Consider the following 23,001-nt stretch of genomic DNA (forward strand, 5'->3'; position numbering starts at 1 on the left):
ATGAAAAACACATCTACAGGTAGAATCAACAGTGGAACATGCAAAGCTGTCCAGACAGGTACACGTAATACACGCCGAAGTCTTCTACAATATGATTGGCTCCACAAAAATTAAACAAATTCAATACAAATATTCCAGATCCCTGCAATAGATTTGGGAAAAATACGGACACTATATTTCACTGTTTTTGGAAGTACCCAAGAGTGAAGGAGTTTTGGGAGGACGTTATATTAACTGTGGAGGAGATTCTCTCCATTAGATTAGTTCTAGAACCTAAACTCTTTGTTTATTCAGATGGACACAAAATAAAGAGGCATGAAAACAATTTTGTAACCATGTGTTTACTACAAGCAAAGAGGACAATAGCTCTAACATGCCAATAAGCGCAGCCAAACCTCCAATCACCTTGTGTTTTAGAGAATTATCTTCTGGTTTACGTCTAGAGAAAATTTCTTACACTAATAACAACAAACAGGAGGTATTTCAAAAGTGTGGGGTCGCTTAATCCATTATATAAATAACTAGAGCATCGTGCTCATAGAGTGCAAACTTCCACCAGCACTAGTTTCCAGTTCCACTAATTTTTTCCTTGGAAAACATTTTCAAGGTCAAAGTCCTGTAAGAAGTGACTTTTCATAAGCTAAAATATAGATCAAAAGAGCTTTTCAATGTTAGAATCAAATATCCGCTAAATCCGCAGTACAGATCACATGCGGATCAGAGTCCAGTCATTGAAAGTGCCAGTTTGCACCTCATTGTCACAAATGCGAGTGATTGAGGCACTTTTAATTGAGATATAATGCAAAATGTACACAAAATGGGCTTTTCAGTATTAAATTCAAATGTCCACAAAATCCACAATCCGGATCACATCCAAATCAAACTTTTTCAGGTGATAGTGAGTGTCAGTCTGCAACTCACTTTCAAATATGAGAGTGATTAGGGCATGTTTGATTAAGATATAATGTAAAATATACATTAAACAGGGTTTTCAATGTGAAATTCAATTCTCCTTTTTAAAACTCTGTTTGCTCAACCAATAATTTTCATCACTTTTTAAGCAACTTTAACGTTTTACGCAGCGACACAACAGGTTTCGCGACCACGAAGAATTTCCACACTTTGGGATGTTTTAACGTGAGACAGAAAGGAAGCAGTGAGTGGAAAGATTTGACACTCCTCCCGAAAATACGGTGGGAGGGAAAAGAAAGGCAGCAGCGAGTCGGGACGCGTCTTTGGAGAGACCAGCTGGAGGAGGAGAGGACTCACCGCCACTTTTTTCCGCTCCTCTCATCAGACCCTTGACTTTTTTTTTTTTGTCCCTCCGTGTCCGTGGACAGCTGTGGGGTTATTGGTTCATCATCGGATCGTGGGACATCGTGCCGTCCATCCAATGTGCGTAAAACGGCTGTACTTCCTCACCGTCCTGTCCGGACTCGCAGCTTCAGGTGAGACTGAGGGGGGAGAATGGAATCCTCGTGTGAGATTTAACACTTTACTTTTATTGCGCACGTAGTAGTTTGATATTTTAAATTAGATTTTTAGTCAGTAACTGCTGGTGTAAAACTGTATTTTTGTGTGGTTTAGTTCCAAACTCGGACTAGGGTTCCTTTTTTTACGCAGTGACCCTCCAGACCATATAAAGGAAAACCCTGATTGTCCTAAATGACAGTTCCGCAGGGACTCCGAAACTCGAGCCGTGCGCGCACGACGTGCGTCACTGGAAAGCGGACAACAATTACGGCGCAAAACGGTTCCCGTGAGCGCCATAAAACACCCGGGCTCACCTTTGGCATAGTTCCTTAAATCCTGCTGGCCACATTGTGTTTTCGGCTTCACGCAGCCTCGCGTCTTTCCTGCCTGCTTCAAAGCCCGTCCGTGCTGACGTCAAAGAGACTTCGAAGTGCCTCCCTGGACGCCGATGAATGCACCTGTATCCCGTCTTCAGGATGTGGAACACACACGCACGACTAATGGAAAACGTTTTAATATGACAAACTGGCATACTCATTCCACAGGTATTTTATCCGTTAAGTCATCTGAGTCCATCTCAGACAAGTGGATTACACTGATTGATTGTGGCAAGATGATTATGTTTACAAGAAGCACGTGCAGGCCGATCAATGATAACAGCATGACAGCAGGAGAGATGACAGAATGAAATGTGGATGAAGACAAACACCAGAACTGATTCTTCTGGCTCCCTGTATGCAAAAGTGAAACATCTCTGTGGAGTCATGAGGCGTAAAAGGAACTTGGGCTTTGTGGTCACTCCAGTCTTTATGTCAACACCTGATGTCACATCTAAAAAAAAACAAAAACAAGTATGTGTGGAGTAACAAGTAGGCCAGATTAACCCCCTCTCTCCCCCAATCATTCATTCATTTTTTTTCCTGCCACATGTTAGGGTCATCCCGCACTTCCCTGTCTTCTAATTTTTCCTGGGGAATCCTGAGGCATTCCCAAGACATCCCAAGATATAATCCCCTGCAGTGTGTCTTCCACGGGGCCTACTCACTGAAGCTGTCCTCTCCTGTCAAAGATTCTTATGGATGTCAGTCACAGACTATATTTCAGATCACATCCCAAATAGAGTCACGTATTTCCCAGAACATGTTCTATCTGCTCACCAAATTTCATTGAAACATGCTCATTATATATTGAGTTATCCTGCTAAGAAACAAAAAGAAAAACAAACAAACCTAAAGGCCAAAACACAGATGTGTTGATTTATTGAACTGCCAATACTTACACCGAGCTTCATAAAAGTGTTTTTGGTATTTTCCAATAACTCCAGTTATGTCTTTTTAAACAGGGAAGAGAGAGAGAGAGAGAGAGACAGAGAGAGAGAGAGAGAGAGAGAGAGAGAGAGAGAGAGAGAGAGAAGCACAAACATAGTTTCTCCATCAAAAATTAAAAGTCCTTCTCAGACTCAGTTGGATTACATGATTGTGTATTTTGAGATTTGGTAGAAGTTTGTTTGGTAGATAATTTTATTTACCTGTATTTTATTCTATTTTGATTTGATTTAGTATATCAGCAAATATAAGCTTTTCAGATTACTGAGGAGTTACTGATTCAGTACTGAAGATGAATCAGTGAGAAACCTCTGTTCTGCCTCAAAACTGTGACAGCTGTGGAGTCAGAATATTAGTAATCAGTGACAATAATTTGAATTTATCATCAAGAAGATGATTCATTTTACCTCTACAAAGGAGGTTATATGTTTGAATCAGTTTGTTCACATCTTGATTTGGTTTATTTCAGACTTCAATAAATACATAAATTAAAAAAAAAAAAAAATATATATACTTAAAAAAAATCACAAAACAGATTTAGCACCATAAATTAACATTTCCTGTGTGAACAGGAGTCAGATAACTCAAAACATTTAACATTTTCATAGAATGTGTTGGAAAGGTCGTCTCATAGACTCAGAACAAGTGATCAGACAACCCCTGGCAATAATTATGGAATCACCGGCCTCGGAGGATGTTCATTCAGTTGTTTAATTTTGTATAAAAAAAAGCAGATCACAGACATGACACAAAACTAAAGTCATTTCAAATGGCAACTTTCTGGCTTTAAGAAACACTATACGAAATCAGGAAAAAAAATTGTGGCAGTCAGTAACGGTTACTTTTTACATCAAGCAGAGGGAAAAAAAATGACAGAATTCCTCAGAATTCACTCAATTCTGAGGAATAAATTATGGACTCACCCTGTAAATTTTCATCCCTAAAACTAACACCTGCATCAAATCAGATCTGCTCGTTAGTCTGCATCTAAAAAGGAGTGATCACACCTTGGAGAGCTGTTGCACCAAGTGGACTGACATGAATCATGGCTCCAACACGAGAGATGTCAATTGAAACAAAGGAGAGGATTATCAAACTCTTAAAAGAGGGTAAATCATCACGCAATGTTGCAAAAGATGTGGTTGTTCACAGTCAGCTGTGTCTAAACTCTGAACCAAATACAAACAACATGGGAAGGTTGTTAAAGGCAAACATACTGGTAGACCAAGGAAGACATCAAAGCGTCAAGACAGAAAACTTAAAGCAATATGTCTCAAAAATCGAAAATGCACAACAAAACAAATGAGGAATGAATGGGAGTTAACTGGAGTCAACGTCTGTGATCGAACTGTAAGAAACCGCGTAAAGGAAATGGGATTTACATACAGAAAAGCTAAACGAAAGCCATCATTAACACCTAAACAGAAAAAAACAAGGTTACAATGGGCTAAGGAAAAGCAATCGTGGACTGTGGATGAAGGATGAAAGTCATATTCAGTGATGAATCTCGAATCTGCATTGGGCAAGGTGATGATGCTGGAACTTTTGTTTGGTGCCGTTCCAATGAGATTTATAAAGATGACTGCCAGAAGAGAACATGTAAATTTCCACAGTCATTGATGATATGGGGCTGCATGTCAGGTAAAGGCACTGGGGAGACGGCTGTCATTACATCATCAATAAATGCACAAGTTTACGTTGATATTTTGGACACTTTTCTTATCCCATCAATTGAAAGGATGTTTGGGGATGATGAAATCATTTTTCAAGATGAAAATGCATCTTGCCATAGAGCAAAAACTGTGAACACATTCTTTGCAAAAAGACACACAGGGTCAATGTCATGGCCTGCAAATAGTCTGGATCTTAATCCAATTGAAAATCTTTGAAGTTGAATCTTTGAAGTTGAAGAAAAAGGCTCCAACCTGCAAAGCTGATCTGGCAACAGCAATCAGAGAAAGTTGGAGCCAGATTGATGAAGAGTACTGTTTGTCACTCATTAAGTCCATGCCTCAGAGACTGCAAGCTGTTATAAAAGCCAGAGGTGGTGCAACAAAATACTAGTGATGTGTTGGAGCGTTCTTTTGTTTTTCATGATTCCATAATTTTTTCCTCAGAATTGAGTGATTCCATATTTTTTTTCCCTCTGCTTGGTCTAAAAAAGTAATCGTTACTGACTGCCACAATTTTTTTTCCTGATTTCTTCCATGGTCTACCAGTATGTTTGCCTTTAACAACCTTCCCATGTTGTTTGTATTTGGTCCAGAGTTTAGACACAGCGGACTGTGAACAACCAACATCTTTTGCAATGTTGCGTGATGATTTACCCTCTTTTAAGAGTTTGATAATCCTCTCCTTTGTTTCAATTGACATCTCTCGTGTTGGAGCCATGATTCATGTCAGTCCACTTGGTTCAACAGCTCTCCAAGGTGTGATCACTCCTTTTTAGATGCAGACTAACGAGCAGATCTGATTTCTTAAAGCCAGAAAGTTGCCATTTGAAATGACTTTAGTTTTGTGTCATGTCTGTGATCTGCTTTTTTTCTACAAAATTAAACAACTGAATGAACATCCTCTGAGGCCAGTGATTCCATAATTTTTGCCAGGGGTTGTATTTTGAGAGAGCTCTGCATTAGGGTCTACACCCTGTTTTTTTTTTTTAAAGGTTTCCTCGCTATTCAGGTTTGTTGTTACATAATGAAATCAACAAACTCATAAAACAGCATTTCTGCACTAAAAGCACAACCAACCCTGATCTCTACTGATGCACCATCCATCCATCCATCCATTTTCTTCCGCTTTATCCAGAGTTGGGTCGCGGGGACAGCAGCTCAAGCAAAGCCGCCCAGACCTCCCGATCCACATACACCTCCCCCAGCTCCTCCGGGGGAACCCCAAGGCGTTCCCAAGCCAGCCGAGAGATGTAGTCCCTCCAGCGTGTCCTGGGTCTTCCCCGGGGCCTCCTCCCAGTGGAACGTGCCCGGAACACCTCTCCAGCGAGGCATCCAGGGGGTATCCGGTTTATCTGTTTATAAAATTCTATAAAAAAAGACAGAGATCAAGGTCTTATTTCACAAGAAACTGACAAAACTGTAGAAAAATCCTTAATCCACCTCATGTTAACAAAAGTGACAAAATGTCCTGGATCCATGTCTGGATCAGTATCAGAACTGATGGGCTCTTTCTTGGCGCATACACCACCAAGTTTTATGAAAAAACTGTTTTGAAGTTTTTGAGCAAACTTTACGACAAACAGTCAAGGATGAAAACGGTACCTCCTTGATGGAAGAAATAAAATCTAGCAGAAAATATTTCTATTATTTATCCAGGCCTTTTCTGTTTTGTAAGGAATGTAATCCAATCAAAAGTGATTTCTGCTACGTTAACGAGTCTTCTAACTGTCCATGCACGTGCATCTTAAAAAGCGCCATCAGATAACAAAAAGCAGCAATCTAAAATATTCACTCAATAAATCTGGGCAAAGATGTGCACTCTCAAAAACTTTACTCAGTTTTTCTTAAAAGTACCATAAAAATCTTAGAAACAATTAACAAATCTTCACAAAGCAAAGATGTGGCAAAGACAATGAAACAAAGAATATAAAAGAAAAATTACAATAAAATATACTATTAAAACCCAAAGAAAATGTGGTGTGATGACATTTTACCTTTAAAACTGTCTCCTTTTAGGGAAACTCTCACATGATTTTACGAGAACATCCTGTTGATCGGTTGATTTTTCATTGATTATTATCCTGTTTGTCATCTCTGTGAAATTATGTATTGGGCTCTAAACCTACAAATTAGTCAGGTATGAATTTGAAAATGACTTTCATTTCCTTTAATGAAACAGACAAAATTCTTTAACACTTGACTTTTTGCAGGTAAAATTAATATTTAGAAATGTCATTTTATTTTACTGATGTACAAATGGAGAGAAAAACATCAAATAAGAAGGACACTGCATCTTATCTATATTAGAATAGCCAAGTGGCCTCCATGTGTGCGTGCGTGTGTGTATGGCTTCAAGTCATGGACAAACCAGGGACAGCTGACATTTGCATTTGGTATGTTTATGTATTTTGGGTCAAGGATGAACGCTGCATACAAGGAAATTGAAGGGACAATTTTTTGGGGGAAATTAGCAATTTGAGCTAACCAGTAAACAATGGACTTGTGCTGCAATGCACCATGGGAGTTTTGGGGATTTAAATGTCGATATTGTGGTTCATGTCAGTTTAACAGTGTTGTTAGTGTTATTGGTTTATTGTGCTTTTGTAGTTCAATTGGTTTAGTCAGTTAAGTGTCATGTTGCCATTACCATGAGTGAGTTAAGTGTCATGTTGCTGGTACCATGACTGAAAAGTTTATTGCATTTGATGTCTGCTACCACCATCTCTGTTTGTGCATGTCTAAAAATAGAAGCACCTGCTTGCAGAAGAATGTGAAAAAGATAAAAAAGCTCTCCGTGCGTGCGTGTATAACTTTGGTCACAGACAAACTATGGAGAGCTGACATTTGCCATTTGGTATGCTTATGTATTTTGGGCCAAGGATGAATGCTATGAAAACTGAACATTTGTAGGACTAATTTTTTTTTAGCAAAACTACAGATATTAGCTAACATTACTAATTACATTCTGGACTAACATGCCATTCCAGCAGGGGATGGTAAATGATCTTTATTTTAAAACACGAGTGTGTCTGTATGATTTTATTTAGCAAGTTCAATGTAAGTGTATAATATAATTGTAAATACTTTAAAAATACATGGATGACACAATAAAGTGAACATATTTATTTCCATTGTGGACCATTTAAAAATCAAATGACAAAATAGAAGTAATTAACAGGAAAAAAAGGGTTGAGTTCTTCTAAAAACTGTTGAGGTCTAAGGTTCTAAAACATTCTGGGCTCACATGCCATTCCAACTCATTATAGAAACTCTGCACAATTTATTACCACCTTTTCAAAATGTAAGCTACCTATTTTATAAATACTACCCAATTTAGAGCCCGTGGATCCCCACGGGCAACACACTGATATATTTGATACTCATTCATGTAGATTAATTCTTTGTGGCTACCTGATACTGTATTATTTTTTTTTTTGTGTCCTTGATATTTCAACAATTCTGTCCAAAACTGAACCGCTTGGGGGTGGGGTGAGCACTGTTAAGAAATGTCTGAACTCAGTGAGTGGTGTGGCATCAATGAACTCATTGATTCACTCTGGTCTGTTTGGCTGGGACTCTGGACGTTGTGTCCTGGATATCTTTCAGCTATCTGTCATAATGAACATATGGACTGACTATACAACATAGGGACTGTATATGGATGATTAACTGTAACATCCATCACTGCATGTACTGATAATTGTGCTTTGCTTTGTTACTGTAGTATTGCTAAAGCAGATGTCACCTTTTACTCTGGTCTGCTTGAGGTTTCTTCCTGTCGATACCATATAAGATCTTATGTGTGTGTTCAATGTCTGCAGTTTGTGTGCGTAAGCCAGCACCAGATATTTGTATTAAAACGCTCACAAAGGAGCCAATGGCTCATGCTAACATCAGCCATTAGCTTCACACTATGTCATGCTAGCCACTTCTAAAAGATAATGTTCTTTTCAAGAGGTAAATGATTACATCCATCATGAATCACTGTTTTAAGGTACTCACTTCAGTCAAGTCATCAGCTGGAATTTGAAAATAATTGTAACACATAAATGCATGAAAATAGAACAACTTCTTTGTGTTTATTGGGGGATTGCTAACCACCTTTAGAGGTGCCACTGTTGCCAACTCCCATCGAGTTAAATTACAGAAAGACTAGAGCGCACACTCACTATACTTAACCCCATCCGCCATTTTGTAAGTGGGCAAATTGTTAGTAAAATGCCCAGATGTTTAGCATGCACACTTCACAACTTAACATAAAAATCCCCTACATACTCAGACAACTCCAGATTGACTCGGGACCTTTGATAAAGTATGAGGTCTGTTAGAAAAGTATCCGACCTTTTTATTTTTTTCAAAAACCATATGGATTTGAATCACGTGTGATTGCATCAGCCAAGCTTGAACTTTCGTGCACATGCTTGAGTTTTTTCACGCCTGTCAGTTGCGTCATTCGCCTGTGAGCAGGCTTTGTGTGAGCACTGGTCCACCCCTCTCGTCGTTTTTTCATTGTGAATAAATGTCTGAATGCTTTGGAGCTTTGCTGCATCAATTTTTTTCCAGAAACTGTGAGAGACCTCCAGGTGGACACCGTTCGGAAAATTAATATGGCTTTCAGGGATGATTTTATGGGGATTACACAGATTAAGGAGTGATCCAGATGGTTTAAAGACCGCCCACAACTGCTGAGAGCGCGCCGCGCTCCGAGCGCCGATCGACAGGCTCAAACCCTGCTGAAACAACCAGATCATTTCCAACGTGAAGGCTTTGTTGATCCGGGACGTCGTCTGACTTTCACAAAAAGGCAGAAGGCGTGGATATCAGCACTTTTTCGGCACATTCCACTGTTACAGGAGTTTTTGTCATGGAAAGAAAAGCGGAGGGATGTGCCACGGAGCCGTTCATTACGCGGCACAAAACCACCTCCGTGTTGGTCTCACAGGACGGCTTTCAGGTGGATTTCAGACGGCTGTCGGTTGCTTTTCAGTCATGTGATTATCCAAGAAATTGAGCATGAGCTGGACATGCCCCAACATGTCCTGTGAGGCTTCATCACGGCGTTGCTTTGCGCCATGCAGCTCCACCGCGACGCGCATAACTCCTCCGCATGTCTGTCTCAATGTGCCGAAAAAGTGCTGATGTCCACGTCTTTTCACAATTCCTGTGCTAGTCAGACGACATACCGGATCAAGACAGCGTCCAGTTTAGAAATGAACGGCACATTTCACTGTTACAGGAGTTTTTGTCATGGAAAGAGGAGCGGAGGAATCCTGCGCATCGCGGTGGAGCCGCATGGCGCAAAGCAACGCTGTGATGAAGTCTCACAGGACATGTTGGGGCATGTCCAGTTCATGCTCAATTTCTCGGATAATCACACGACTGAAAAGCAACCGACAGCCATCTGAAATCCACCTGAAAGCCGTCTTGTGAGACCAACACAGAGGTGGTTTTGTGCCACGTAATGAACGGCTCCGTGGCGCATCCCTCCGCTTTTCTTTCTATGAAAAAAACTCCTGTAACAGTGGAATGTGCCCAAAACGTGCTGATATCCACACCTTCTGCCTTTTTGTGAAAGTCAGACGACGTCCCGGATCAACAAAGCCTTCACGTTGGAAATGATCTGGTTGTTTCAGCTGGGTTTGAGCAAGTCCATCGGCGCTCGAAGCACGGCGCGCTCTCAGCAGTTGTGGACGGTCTTTAAACCGTCTGGATCACTCCTTAATCTGTGTAATCCCCATAAAATCGTCCCTGAAAGCCATATTAATTTTCCGAATGGTGTCCACCTGGAGGTCTCTCACAGTTTCTGGAAAAAAATTGATGCAGCAAAGCTCCAAATCATTCAGACATTTATTCGCAATAAAAAAACGACGAGAGGGGTGGACCAGTGCTCACACAAAGCCTGCTCACAGGCGAATGACGCAACCGACAGGCGTGAAAAAACTCACACATGCGCACGAAGGTTCAAGCTTGGCTGATGCAATCACACGTGATTCAAATCCATATGGTTTTTGAAAAAATAAAAAGGTCAGATACTTTTCTAACAGACCTCGTATATGTACTGTTTGGTATTTACAACAGCATGCCTTCTTTCCCGTTCAGGATCTACAGACACATCCTTCTTGTTCTGTTATTTACTAAAGGCATGTAGAGATATTTACCAAAGGGACATCTTTCTCACTAAATTATTTACAAAAGGCCTATCGTCCTTCCTGTAGAGGTATTTACAAGACACATTTTCCCTGCTCAGTTATTAAAAAAAAGCACATTAATCACTAACTGGCATTTGTAAAAAGTACATCATTCATGTTAGGGTTTTACAACAAACCACTTTCTTCCAGGTCTGTGATAAATTCTTGGTTTTCCCTACCATTTGCACTTAAATGCATACTGAAAAAAAAAATCCTTTTTTTTACACTGACACATTAAAAATAAACAGGCCTTCACTAATTTGCGAAGAGACATTTTTGGTCTTATTGCTCCAATTTGTGCAACCATACCATACACAAGTCTTCAGCATCCTGACTCCGATGTCCCAGTTGGGATATGTATTCTTAAAAAAACTTTTATAAAACGTACGTCTGCAGCAGAGAGCAGAGTTCTGTACGTACTTTTTGCCTACTAACAAAATGGCAACCAGGCAGCATTCTCAGCCAGGGGTCACGTGATAGGTGCACCCTCTAGCCTTTCTATAGTATAACTCTGTGCCAGCTCCTCAGTAAGGAAAGTCGCTATTGGCTATCGTAAAAGTTGCTAGAAGTCGCTAAATGACATTATCACCTGATTTGGGACGTGGGAGGAGCACAATCCCAAAATATTTGCTTTCACGTCAGAGTCTCCAGTAACACCAGGAAAAGTTGCTAGTCACTTTTTTGGGAAATCAAAGACACTGGCCTCAGCTGCTGTCACTCAACGTGACCATGCCCCTAATTAGTAGGGATGTCCCAATCCGATCACGTGATCAGAATTCGGGCCCGATCACGTGGTTTCAGACTTGATCGAAATCGCCCGTTGCAGCGCGATCAGGAATCCGATATAGATTTTATCCTCATTATTTTGATCAGTGCTATTTCAAGCTCATTATTGCAGATTAACAGGCCTTTCACGCGTCGGAAGCGTCAGAGGCATCAAGAATCGGTCTAAAAAGCATTATTTTCAATGAGACGTGTTGCTTTTTAGAGGTGTCAGAAGCATCATGTCAAAAGCCGAACTAAAGCGACGCTTCTGATGGGAGCGCGCATTGTCGCTTGTTGGCAGGCTGATGTGGTCAAAGTTCAACCCAATCTTTTTTTTTATTTTATTATTTTTTATTGAACAAAAGAAAAAAACAACAAGTTCAACACAATCCAACTTTCGACGCTCTGAGCTGTGACGTAGCTTCGTGCTGTCCAGTAGGAACGATGCATCGGGCCAAAACATGGAAGAAGAGTGGCAGAAACCACTGATCTCTACAAAACAGATCAGTGCAGAAACCACTGATCTCTACAAAACAGATCGATGCAGAAACCACTGATCTCTACAAAACAGGAGCAGTTTTCTGAAGAAAAATCAGTGGAAATGTTTTTTGTTGTTGGTTGTTACCTCAAAATTTCTGATTACTGTTAAAAAAGTTTAGAAGACTTGTAATTAAAATAGCTAAATCAATAAATGGTTCTTTAGAAACCTTTCATCTGTAAATTAAAACCACTTGTTATTTCAGATTAGATCATTTCTTGTTTTACATGAGGAACCTTGGACATTTATTTTTAGACAAATAAAATAACATGGAAATTTGTACATTTTTTAAGTCTGGTAGATTATTACTTGATTTTTTTTAAGCTACGTCAAGGAGAAGTGCACTGTTTAAGTGATAAATAATAAAATAAGGTGATTAAAATAAAAATATTATATATTTAGCATTTGTTCATTGTTCATTCATTTTTTAAAAGTATCGGATTGGGACTCGGTATCGGCAGATACTCAAAATCAGATGACTCGGAATTGGATCGGGGCCAAAAAAACCTGATTGAGACATCCCTACTAATTAGTCACAACTTTATAGCTTAAAATGTCTTCAGCTAAGAAGTTAGAAAAAAAAATCACCCCTGTACTGTTGTCATGGAGGGGGAAACTAACTAAAGAAGACAAAACTGTTTTTGTGCCAGGCTGTAAACACGTTTCTGCTCGAAAGTTGGACATGTTAACAAAGACTTGAATGGGAACCTGCTTTCTTTAGGAGGCAGCATCAAGTGGTCAGTCAAGGAACTGCAACGTTTTCTTCTTCTGAGTGGGCTTCATCTGAGCCTGTCGAAGTTTATAACTTGGCTAAACTTGATACGGCTATGTTGTGAGTTGGCGCTGTATAAATAAATTGATTTAAATTGAAATACTCATGACAAATATACAACCCCTCCACCATGTTTAATCCATAATGGGTACTAACTGAGTTAAAAAATGGGCTTTGAGTTTCCCCTTTAAAGGTCACCCAAGCTGAAAAGTCATGTGAGCAATAGAAATGTGCCACATGACTTCATATAATTTAATAGTAACCATAGGTGTATCTTTAACTGATTTCTTGGAATAGCCATTCTAAATATCACATACTGTATATACAAGCTGTAAAGAAGAAATATGAGCACAGCGCTATTCACAGATGAAAACAAGTCCAAAACTAAAAAAAAAAAAAAAAAAAAAAAAGGAACATTCTGCAAAATATGAAAGAATTTGACCATGCAATTTTTCATTTTCTTGACGGAAATCCGTATATTTTATGTGTTTTTCTTTCAACTCCCATTTAAAATAGCATTTTTTTTTCTCTGCATCTGAACTCTTCATTTCTAGCCGTAGATTTGCAGTTCAAACTCCTGTGGAGCCTCATGTGTCCAAAAAGCTCACATTATAACTATAATACTTCAGTCAAAAGTTAGATTTTTGACTCAGAAAACATGCGTTTCACTAATATACCCACTGACATCCACCATTCACTTTGAACATATTTAACACAGTCAGCTGTGCTGGTTGGTGATGTACATTCTTTCTTTTGTTACATGTGATCTTGTTTTTAATTTCTTCAGTCTGGATGCAGCATTTTCTTCTCCTGGCATGTGCCAACCTGTCCTGACTTACAGGTTCACCTCACACAAAAATTCCCCCACATGACTCGTCTTGACTGCGGCATACCAGCACTTCCGAGTGGAGCTCAGACTTTTAAAAGCTCTCACACGAGCCACTTGTTTACTGGTAAATAACATTTATCCCTGTGCCTTTCTCAGGAATAACAAAACAAAGCTGCGGCTTTTGGACACGCTGGACTGTGATGGCACAATGTGTGACTGATGGAGGGTCAACCTGCAGCGTGGGCTTAAGGTACTCTCGTGTTTGAGAGTTATGGCATTCCTCCCTGCATAATGTTTAAAACATGAGACGACAGTCGAAGCCAAAGTGTAAACATGGATTTAAAATTCATTTATCACTACACACACGCTTTTGGTGCGCTGCGTGTAATTGGTTGGCCACTTGTTCTCAACTGTTTAGAGAGACTGTAAACAAGTCGATTTTCCCGTTAAAGCAACACCTCTGTTGGCTTTATAGGAATAAATCACCGCTTTCCGGGGAATACCAGCGGGAGATCCATGTGCAGAGAGAAAGAGATTCATCAGCAGCTATTCACTTATTTTCTCTTGATGTACAGTTGTGATCAGAGAATTTGCCAAACTGGGAGGGTTTTTGTGTGTGTGTGTGTGTGTGTGTGTGTGTGTGTCTGGTTTTGTGGTTCACAGTAAGCCAGCAGTTGTAATTCAGTCTCCGTGCTGAAACTGTATCGGTTAGAGGTGGGCAGATTGATCCTAATATCGATAATATCGATACCAACACTGGTATTGATATTGAACGATCCTTTTGTAAAAAGATTGATACGAAAGGTTTTTTTTCTCTTCCACACACACTGACTGATGTGCACGCAGATTCATCAAAGTCTACTCTCTGTCTGTAAGAGCAGCGCTGCACTGTGTCACACAACACGGAGCAGGGCACCCTTGTATTGTGGTTTGTCAGCCCTGTACCTCAGGAGATATTGTTTTAAGTTGAGTGATATTTTTTTAAACAAAAGTGTTGATTGTGATAATAAAGTATTTTGTTGTCACGTACAATGTTTGGCGAAATTCTATCCTAGGTCTTTTGGATCTATGAAGCTTAAATATGAAAAAGTATCGATATCGGTGATACTGGGCCTGTATTTACTTGGTATCGGATCAATACCAAAATTCCCGGTATCGCCCACCTCTAGTATCGGTATCGGCTTTGTTAACTAATTGTCAGGTGTTGTTGTCAGTGAGTTTAATGAATGAGGGGGCTGGATTATTCATAGTAGGCATGGCTGGTGAAGGTCACAGAAAGGTGCAGTCAGTGTTGTGAAAGTGTAGTGACACGGACCCACAACAGGGGGTGCAAATGAACGGTCAATAGATGAGCCAAAAATTAACAATTTAATGTTGTGAAGGAGCACAACGAACATACAGACAATCTCAGAATAAGATTACAGTCAATCCACAAAGGTGACGTGTGGGCAGGCTCGAGGATAGAAGACGTCTGTCCTGAGAAGAGCCGGAACCACACGATTTCCGCCGCCACCGAACCTGGTGAATACTGGAGCCGCCAAGTCCCGAATTCCCAGGTGATCACTGTCCCCGACTGTCGGATCTGGTACTGCTGGCGAGAACAAAGACAGTCAAGTGTAGGTGTGTGCACACCCAGTAACAACAATGGTGGGAATGCCACCTCCACCTCTCACTGAGGGCACACCGACCTCTCCCTCCACCACGGGAAACAATGGGGGCTGATACCCCAAACACACCTCAAACGGGGAGAGGCCAGTGGCAGAGGACACCTGGCTCTTATGTGCATACTCGATCCAGGCCAGATGTTCACTCCAGGCCGTCGGGTGTGCAGACGTTACGCAGCGTAGGGCTTGCTCCAATTCCTGATTGGCCCGTTCTGCCTGTCCATTGGTCTGCGGGTGATACCCGGACGAGAGGCTCACAGTGGCCCCCAGTTCCCGGCAGAAGCTCCTCCAGACGTGTGAGGAGAACTGGGGACCACGATCAGAGATGATGTTGGTGGGTATCCCATGCAGACGGACGACGTGGTGGACCAGGAGGTCTGCTGTCTCCTGGGCTGTTGGGAGCTTCGGGAGGGCCACGAAGTGGGCCGCCTTGGAGAATCGGTCCACTATCGTGAAGATGGTGGTGTTGCCCTGGGACGGCGGGAGGCCCGTGACGAAATCCAGGCCCTTGGGACCTCTTGTGGTCTGCCTTGCCCCTGGCACAGGTGGTGCAGGCCTGGATGTACTCCCGGACGTTGGCCTCCATAGACGCCCACCAGAAGCGCTGCCGGACAACTGCCACGGTCCTTCGCACCCCTGGATGACAGGAGAGCTTGGAACCGTGACAGAAGTCCAAGACTGCAGCTCTGGCCTCTGGTGGGATGTATAGACGATTCATCGGACCGGTTCCGGGGTCCGGGCTCCGTGCCAGGGCCTCCCGGACGGTCTTCTCCACGTCCCAGGTGAGGGTGGCCACGATAGTGGACTCCGGAATGATGGGCACCGGTGGATCCGACAGCACCGTTTTGACTTCGTCTTCGTGTACCCGGGACAAGGCATCCGATCTCTGGTTCTTGGTCCCGGGGCGATAGGTGATCCGGAAGTCAAAACGTCCGAAGAACAGTGACCAGCGGGCTTGCCTGGGGTTCAGCCGCTTGGCGGTCCTGATATACTCCAGGTTCCGATGGTCAGTGAAAACCGTGAACGGCACAGATGCTCCCTCCAACAGGTGTCTCCACTCCTCAAGAGCCTCTTTCACCGCAAGGAGTTCTCGATTACCGACGTCATAGTTCCGTTCAGCTGGGGTCAACCTGCGAGAAAAGTAGGCACATGGGTGAAGAACCTTATCGGTCTCTCCGCTCTGGGATAGCACGGCTCCTATCCCTGAGTCAGAGGTGTCCACTTCAACCACGAACAGGCGGCTAGGGTCGGGCTGCACCAAAACTGGCGCAGTAGAGAACCGTCATTTCAACTCCTTGAACGCGGCTTCGCACCAATCTGACAAGGTGAAGGGGACTTTTGGAGATGTCAGGGCTGTCAGGGGGCTAACTACCTGACTGTAGCCCTTAATGAACCTCCTATAGAAATTAGTGAAGCCGAGGAACTGTTGCAGCTTCCTACAGCTTGTTGGTTGGGGCCAATCTCTCACCGCCGCAACCTTGGCCGGATCAGGGGTGACGGAGTTAGAGGAGATGATAAACCCCAGGAAGGACAAAGACGTGCGGTGAAACTCGCACTTCTCGCCCTTCACAAACAGTTGGTTCTCTAACAACTGCTGCAGGACCTGACGTACATGCTGGACATGGGTCTCAGGATCCGGAGAAAAGATGAGAATATCGTCCAGATATACGAAGACGAATCGGTGCAGGAAGTCCCGCAAGACGTCGTTAACCAAGGCTTGGAACGTCACGGGGGCGTTGGTGAGGCCGAACGGCATGACCAGGTACTCAAAGTGACCTAACGGGGTGTTAAATGCCGTCTTCCATTCGTCTCCCTTCCGGATCCGAACCAGGTGATACGCATTTCTAAGATCCAGCTTAGTAAAGATTTTGGCTCCATGCAGGGGGGTGAACACGGAATCCAACAATGGCAACGGGTATCGGTTGCGAACCGTAATCTCATTCAGCCCCCTGTAATCAATGCATGGACGGAGTCCGCCATCTTTCTTGCCCACAAAAAAGAAACCTGCCCCCATCGGGGAGGTGGAGTTCCGGATCAGCCCTGCAGCTAATGAGTCCCGGATGTAGGTCTCCATTGATTCGCGCTCAGGTCGTGAGTAGTTGTACAGCCTGCTGGACGGGAACTCAGCGCCTGGAACCAAATCAATGGCACAATCGTACGGACGGTGCGGGGGAAGGGTGAGTGCCAGATCCTTGCTGAAGACGTCAGCAAGATCGTGGTACTCAACCGGCACTGCCGTCAGATTGGGAGGGACTTTGACCTCCTCCTTAGCCTGTAAACCGGGAGGAACCGAGGATCCTAAACACACCCGATGGCAGGTTTCGCTCCACTGAACCACCACCCCAGACGGCCAATCAATCTGGGGATTGTGCTTCAACATCCATGGGAAGCCCAAAATCACGCGGGAGGTAGAAGGAGTTACAAAAAACTCAATCTCCTCCCGATGGTTTCCAGACACCACCAGAGTTACTGGTTGTGTCTTGTGTGTGATTAAAGGGAGGAGGGTGCTATCTAGTGCCCGCATCTGCAATGGCGAAGGAAGCACCACCAGAGGGAGCCCTACCTCCCTTGCCCATCTGCTGTCTAGCAAATTCCCTTCTGACCCCGTGTCCACCAGTGCTGGGGCTTGAAGGGTTAAATCCCCGCTCAGGATTGTAACTGGGAGTCATGTGGCAATCTGTGTGTGTCTCACGTGAATGTTTTGACCCCCCCTTAGCCCAGTCTCTGAGGGCGGTTGTTGTTGTGGCCGTTTGGGGCAGTTTTTCTGTCTGTGCTCCTTTGAGCTGCAGAGAAAACACTCCCCGCGGATCAGCCTCCTCATTTTGGCCCTGTGCGTTTCCCTAACAACGTCAGCAGGGGGAGCTGTTGCCCCACAGAGCGCTGCGGCTGTGGAGCGTAGGGAGGGCGGCCCCTTTTCGAACCCGGAAGGGAGATGGACGGCGCGTATTCGGCCACGTCCTTCGCCTCGCTCCCGACGGCGTTCCTCCAACCGATTGTCTAACCGTATAACGAGATCGATAAGCCCATCTAAATCCCGCGGTTCCTCCTTAGCTACCAGATGCTCCTTCAGGACCAATGACAGTCCGTTTATGAAGGCGGCGCGGAGTGCAACGTCATCCCAGCCGGACCTCGCAGTCGCGATGCGGAAGTTGACTGCATATTCGGCTGCACACCGGCGCCCCTGTTGCATTGACAGCAGCATTGTTGAAGCGGTCTCTCCTCTGTTAGGGTGATCAAACACTGTTCTGAACTTCCCCACAAACCCAGTGTATGCTGATAACAACCGTGAGTTCTGTTCCCAGAGCGCTGTAGCCCAGGCGCGTGCCTTACCCCGAAGCAGAGCAATCACATAAGCTATTTTACTAGCATCTGACGCGTACATGACGGGACGTTGTGCGAAGATGAGCGAACACTGCATGAGAAAGTCCGCGCACGTCTCCACACAACCTCCGTACGGCTCAGGAGGGCTTATGTATGCTTCAGGGGATGGTGGGAGGGGTTGTTGAACCACCACTGGAACGTTCATATCCTGCACAGGGTCGGCAGGAGGAGGAGCTGCAGCAGTGCCCTGAGCGCTCGCCGCCACCTGCGCGGTGAGAGCCTCCACCCTGCGGTTCAGGAGGATGTTTTGCTCGGTCATTTGATCCAACCGAGCCGTAAAGGCGGTGAGAATGTGCTGCAGCTCACCAATCACGCCTCCTGCAGACGCCTGCGCTCCCTGCTCTCCCATTGGTCGTTCAACAGCCGGGTGATGCCCCTCGGAGTCCATGACGCTGGCCGAGATATCCTGTTGTGTAAGTGTAGTGACACGGACCCACAACAGGGGGCGCAAATGAACGGTCAATAGATGAGCCAAAAATTAACAATTTAATGTTGTGAAGGAGCACAACGAACATACAGACAATCTCAGAATAAGATTACAGTCAATTAATTAATTAATCAATTTTTTTATATAGCGCCAAATCACAACAAACAGTTGCCCCAAGGCGCTTTATATTGTAAGGCAAGGCCATACAATAATTATGTAAAACCCCAACGGTCAAAACGACCCCCTGTGAGCAAGCACTTGGCTACAGTGGGAAGGAAAAACTCCCTTTTAACAGGAAGAAACCTCCAGCAGAACCAGGCTCAGGGAGGGGCAGTCTTCTGCTGGGACTGGTTGGGGCTGAGGGAGAGAACCAGGAAAAAGACATGCTGTGGAGGGGAGCAGAGATCGATCACTAATGATTAAATGCAGAGTGGTGCATACAGAGCAAAAAGAGAAAGAAACAGTGCATCATGGGAACCCCCCAGCAGTCTATGTCTATAGCAGCATAACTAAGGGATGATTCAGGGTCACCTGATCCAGCCCTAACTATAAGCTTTAGCAAAAAGGAAAGTTTTAAGCCTAATCTTAAAAGTAGAGAGGGTGTCTGTCTCCCTGATCTGAATTGGGAGCTGGTTCCACAGGAGAGGAGCCTGAAAGCTGAAGGCTCTGCCTCCCATTCTACTCTTACAAACCCTAGGAACTACAAGTAAGCCTGCAGTCTGAGAGCGAAGCGCTCTATTGGGGTGATATGGTACTACGAGGTCCCTAAGATAAGATGGGACCTGATTATTCAAAACCTTATAAGTAAGTAGAAGAATTTTAAATTCTATTCTAGAATTAACAGGAAGCCAATGAAGAGAGGCCAATATGGGTGAGATATGCTCTCTCCTTCTAGTCCCTGTCAGTACTCTAGCTGCAGCATTTTGAATTAACTGAAGGCTTTTTAGGGAACTTTTAGGACAACCTGATAATAATGAATTACAATAGTCCAGCCTAGAGGAAATAAATGCATGAATTAGTTTTTCAGCATCACTCTGAGACAAGACCTTTCTGATTTTAGAGATATTGCGTAAATGCAAAAAAGCAGTCCTACATATTTGTTTAATATGCGCTTTGAATGACATATCCTGATCAAAAATGACTCCAAGATTTCTCACAGTATTACTAGAGGTCAGGGTAATGCCATCCAGAGTAAGGATCTGGTTAGACACCATGTTTCTAAGATTTGTGGGGCCAAGTACAATAACTTCAGTTTTATCTGAGTTTAAAAGCAGGAAATTAGAGGTCATCCATGTCTTTATGTCTGTAAGACAATCCTGCAGTTTAGCTAATTGGTGTGTGTCCTCTGGCTTCATGGATAGATAAAGCTGGGTATCATCTGCGTAACAATGAAACTTTAAGCAATACCGTCTAATAATACTGCCTAAGGGAAGCATGTATAAAGTGAATAAAATTGGTCCTAGCACAGAACCTTGTGGAACTCCATAATTAACTTTAGTCTGTGAAGAAGATTCCCCATTTACATGAACAAATTGTAATCTATTAGATAAATATGATTCAAACCACCGCAGCGCAGTGCCTTTAATACCTATGGCATGCTCTAATCTCTGTAATAAAATTTTATGGTCAACAGTATCAAAAGCAGCACTGAGGTCTAACAGAACAAGCACAGAGATGAGTCCACTGTCCTGAGGCCATAAGAAGATCATTTGTAACCTTCACTAATGCTGTTTCTGTACTATGATGAATTCTAAAACCTGACTGAAACTCTTCAAATAGACCATTCCTCTGCAGATGATCAGTTAGCTGTTTTACAACTACCCTTTCAAGAATTTTTGAGAGAAAAGGAAGGTTGGAGATTGGCCTATAATTAGCTAAGATAGCTGGGTCAAGTGATGGCTTTTTAAGTAATGGTTTAATTACTGCCACCTTAAAAGCCTGTGGTACATAGCCAACTAACAAAGATAGATTGATCATATTTAAGATCGAAGCATTAAATAATGGTAGGGCTTCCTTGAGCAGCCTGGTAGGAATGGGGTCTAATAAACATGTTGATGGTTTGGATGAAGTAACTAATGAAAATAACTCAGACAGAACAATCTGAGAGAAAGAGTCTAACCAAATACCGGCATCACTGAAAGCAGCCAAAGATAACGATACGTCTTTGGGATGGTTATGAGTAATTTTTTCTCTAATAGTTAAAATTTTGTTAGCAAAGAAAGTCATGAAGTCATTACTAGTTAAAGTTAATGGAATACTCAGCTCAATAGAGCTCTGACTCTTTGTCAGCCTGGCTACAGTGCTGAAAAGAAACCTGGGGTTGTTCTTATTTTCTTCAATTAGTGATGAGTAGAAAGATGTCCTAGCTTTACGGAGGGCTTTTTTATAGAGCAACAGACTCTTTTTCCAGGCTAAGTGAAGATCTTCTAAATTAGTGAGATGCCATTTCCTCTCCAACTTACGGGTTATCTGCTTTAAGCTACGAGTTTGTGAGTTATACCACGGAGTCAGACACTTCAGGATGTAAAACTATTGACGAGATACTCTATCTCCCTTACAGAGTTTAGGTAGCTACTCTGCACTGTGTTGGTATATGGCATTAGAGAACATAAAGAAGGAATCATATCCTTAAACCTAGTTACAGCGCTTTCTGAAAGACTTCTAGTGTAATGAAACTTATTCCCCACTGCTGGGTAGTCCATCAGAGTAAATGTAAATGTTATTAAGAAATGATCAGACAGAAGGGAGTTTTCAGGGAATACTGTTAAGTCTTCTATTTCCATACCATAAGTCAGAACAAGATCTAAGATATGATTAAAGTGGTGGGTGGACTCATTTACTTTTTGAGCAAAGCCAATAGAGTCTAATAATAGATTAAATGCAGTGTTGAGGCTGTCATTCTCAGCATCTGTGTGGATGTTAAAATCGCCCACTATAATTATCTTATCTGAGCTAAGCACTAAGTCAGACAAAAGGTCTGAAAATTCACAGAGAAACTCACAGTAACGACCAGGTGGACGATAGATAATAACAAATAAAACTGGTTTTTGGGACTTCCAATTTGGATGGACAAGACTAAGAGACAAGCTTTCAAATGAATTAAAGCTCTGTCTGGGTTTTTGATTAATTAATAAGCTGGAATGGAAGATTGCTGCTAATCCTCCGCCCCGGCCCGTGCTACGAGCATTCTGACAGTTAGTGTGACTCGGGGGTGTTGACTCATTTAAACTAACATATTCATCCTGCTGTAACCAGGTTTCTGTTAGGCAGAATAAATCAATATGTTGATCAATTATTATATCATTTACCAACAGGGACTTAGAAGAGAGAGACCTAATGTTTAATAGACCACATTTAACTGTTTTAGTCTGTGGTGCAGTTGAAGGTGCTATATTATTTTTTCTTTTTGAATTTTTATGCTTAAATAGATTTTTGCTGGTTATTGGTGGTCTGGGAGCAGGCACCGTCTCTACGGGGATGGGGTAATGAGGGGATGGCAGGGGGAGAGATGCTGCAGAGTGGTGTGTAAGACTACAACTCTGCTTCCTGGTCCCAACCCTGGATAGTCACGGTTTGGAGGATTTAAGAAAATTGGCCAGATTTCTAGAAATGAGAGCTGCTCCATCCAAAGTGGGATGGATGCCGTCTCTCCTAACAAGACCAGGTTTTCCCCAGAAGCTTTGCCAATTATCTATGAAGCCCACCTCATTTTTTGGACACCACTCAGACAGCCAGCAATTCAGGGAGAACATGCGGCTAAACATGTCACTCCCGGTCCGATTGGGGAGGGGCCCAGAGAAAACTACAGAGTCCGACATTGTTTTTGCAAAGTTACACACCGATTTAATGTTAATTTTAGTGACCTCCGATTGGCGTAACCGGGTGTCATTACTGCCGACGTGAATTACAATCTTACCAAATTTACGCTTAGCCTTAGCCAGCAGTTTCAAATTTCCTTCAATGTCG

The 23,001-nt window shown here is 42.9% G+C and overlaps 1 protein-coding gene across 4 annotated transcripts in view; it reads left to right on the forward strand.

The window, feature by feature from the left end:
- Nucleotides 1–1,074: 1,074 nt before the first annotated feature.
- Nucleotides 1,075–23,001, forward strand: part of LOC117508238 (myelin protein zero-like protein 2) — a 98,529-nt gene continuing 76,602 nt past the window's right edge. For 3 of the 4 annotated variants that reach the window (XM_034167915.1, XM_034167911.1, XM_034167914.1), the window contains exon 1: nt 1,075–1,448. In XM_034167915.1, coding sequence (XP_034023806.1) covers nt 1,394–1,448 — 55 coding nt within the window. In that variant the 5' untranslated portion in view covers nt 1,075–1,393. Of the gene's footprint in view, nt 1,449–13,486; nt 13,814–23,001 lie in introns of those variants that run through there. The other variant, XM_034167912.1, reaches the window with a different exon arrangement.

Source organism: Thalassophryne amazonica, chromosome 4, assembly GCF_902500255.1.
Source record: "Thalassophryne amazonica chromosome 4, fThaAma1.1, whole genome shotgun sequence".
Taxonomy (NCBI): domain Eukaryota; kingdom Metazoa; phylum Chordata; class Actinopteri; order Batrachoidiformes; family Batrachoididae; genus Thalassophryne; species Thalassophryne amazonica.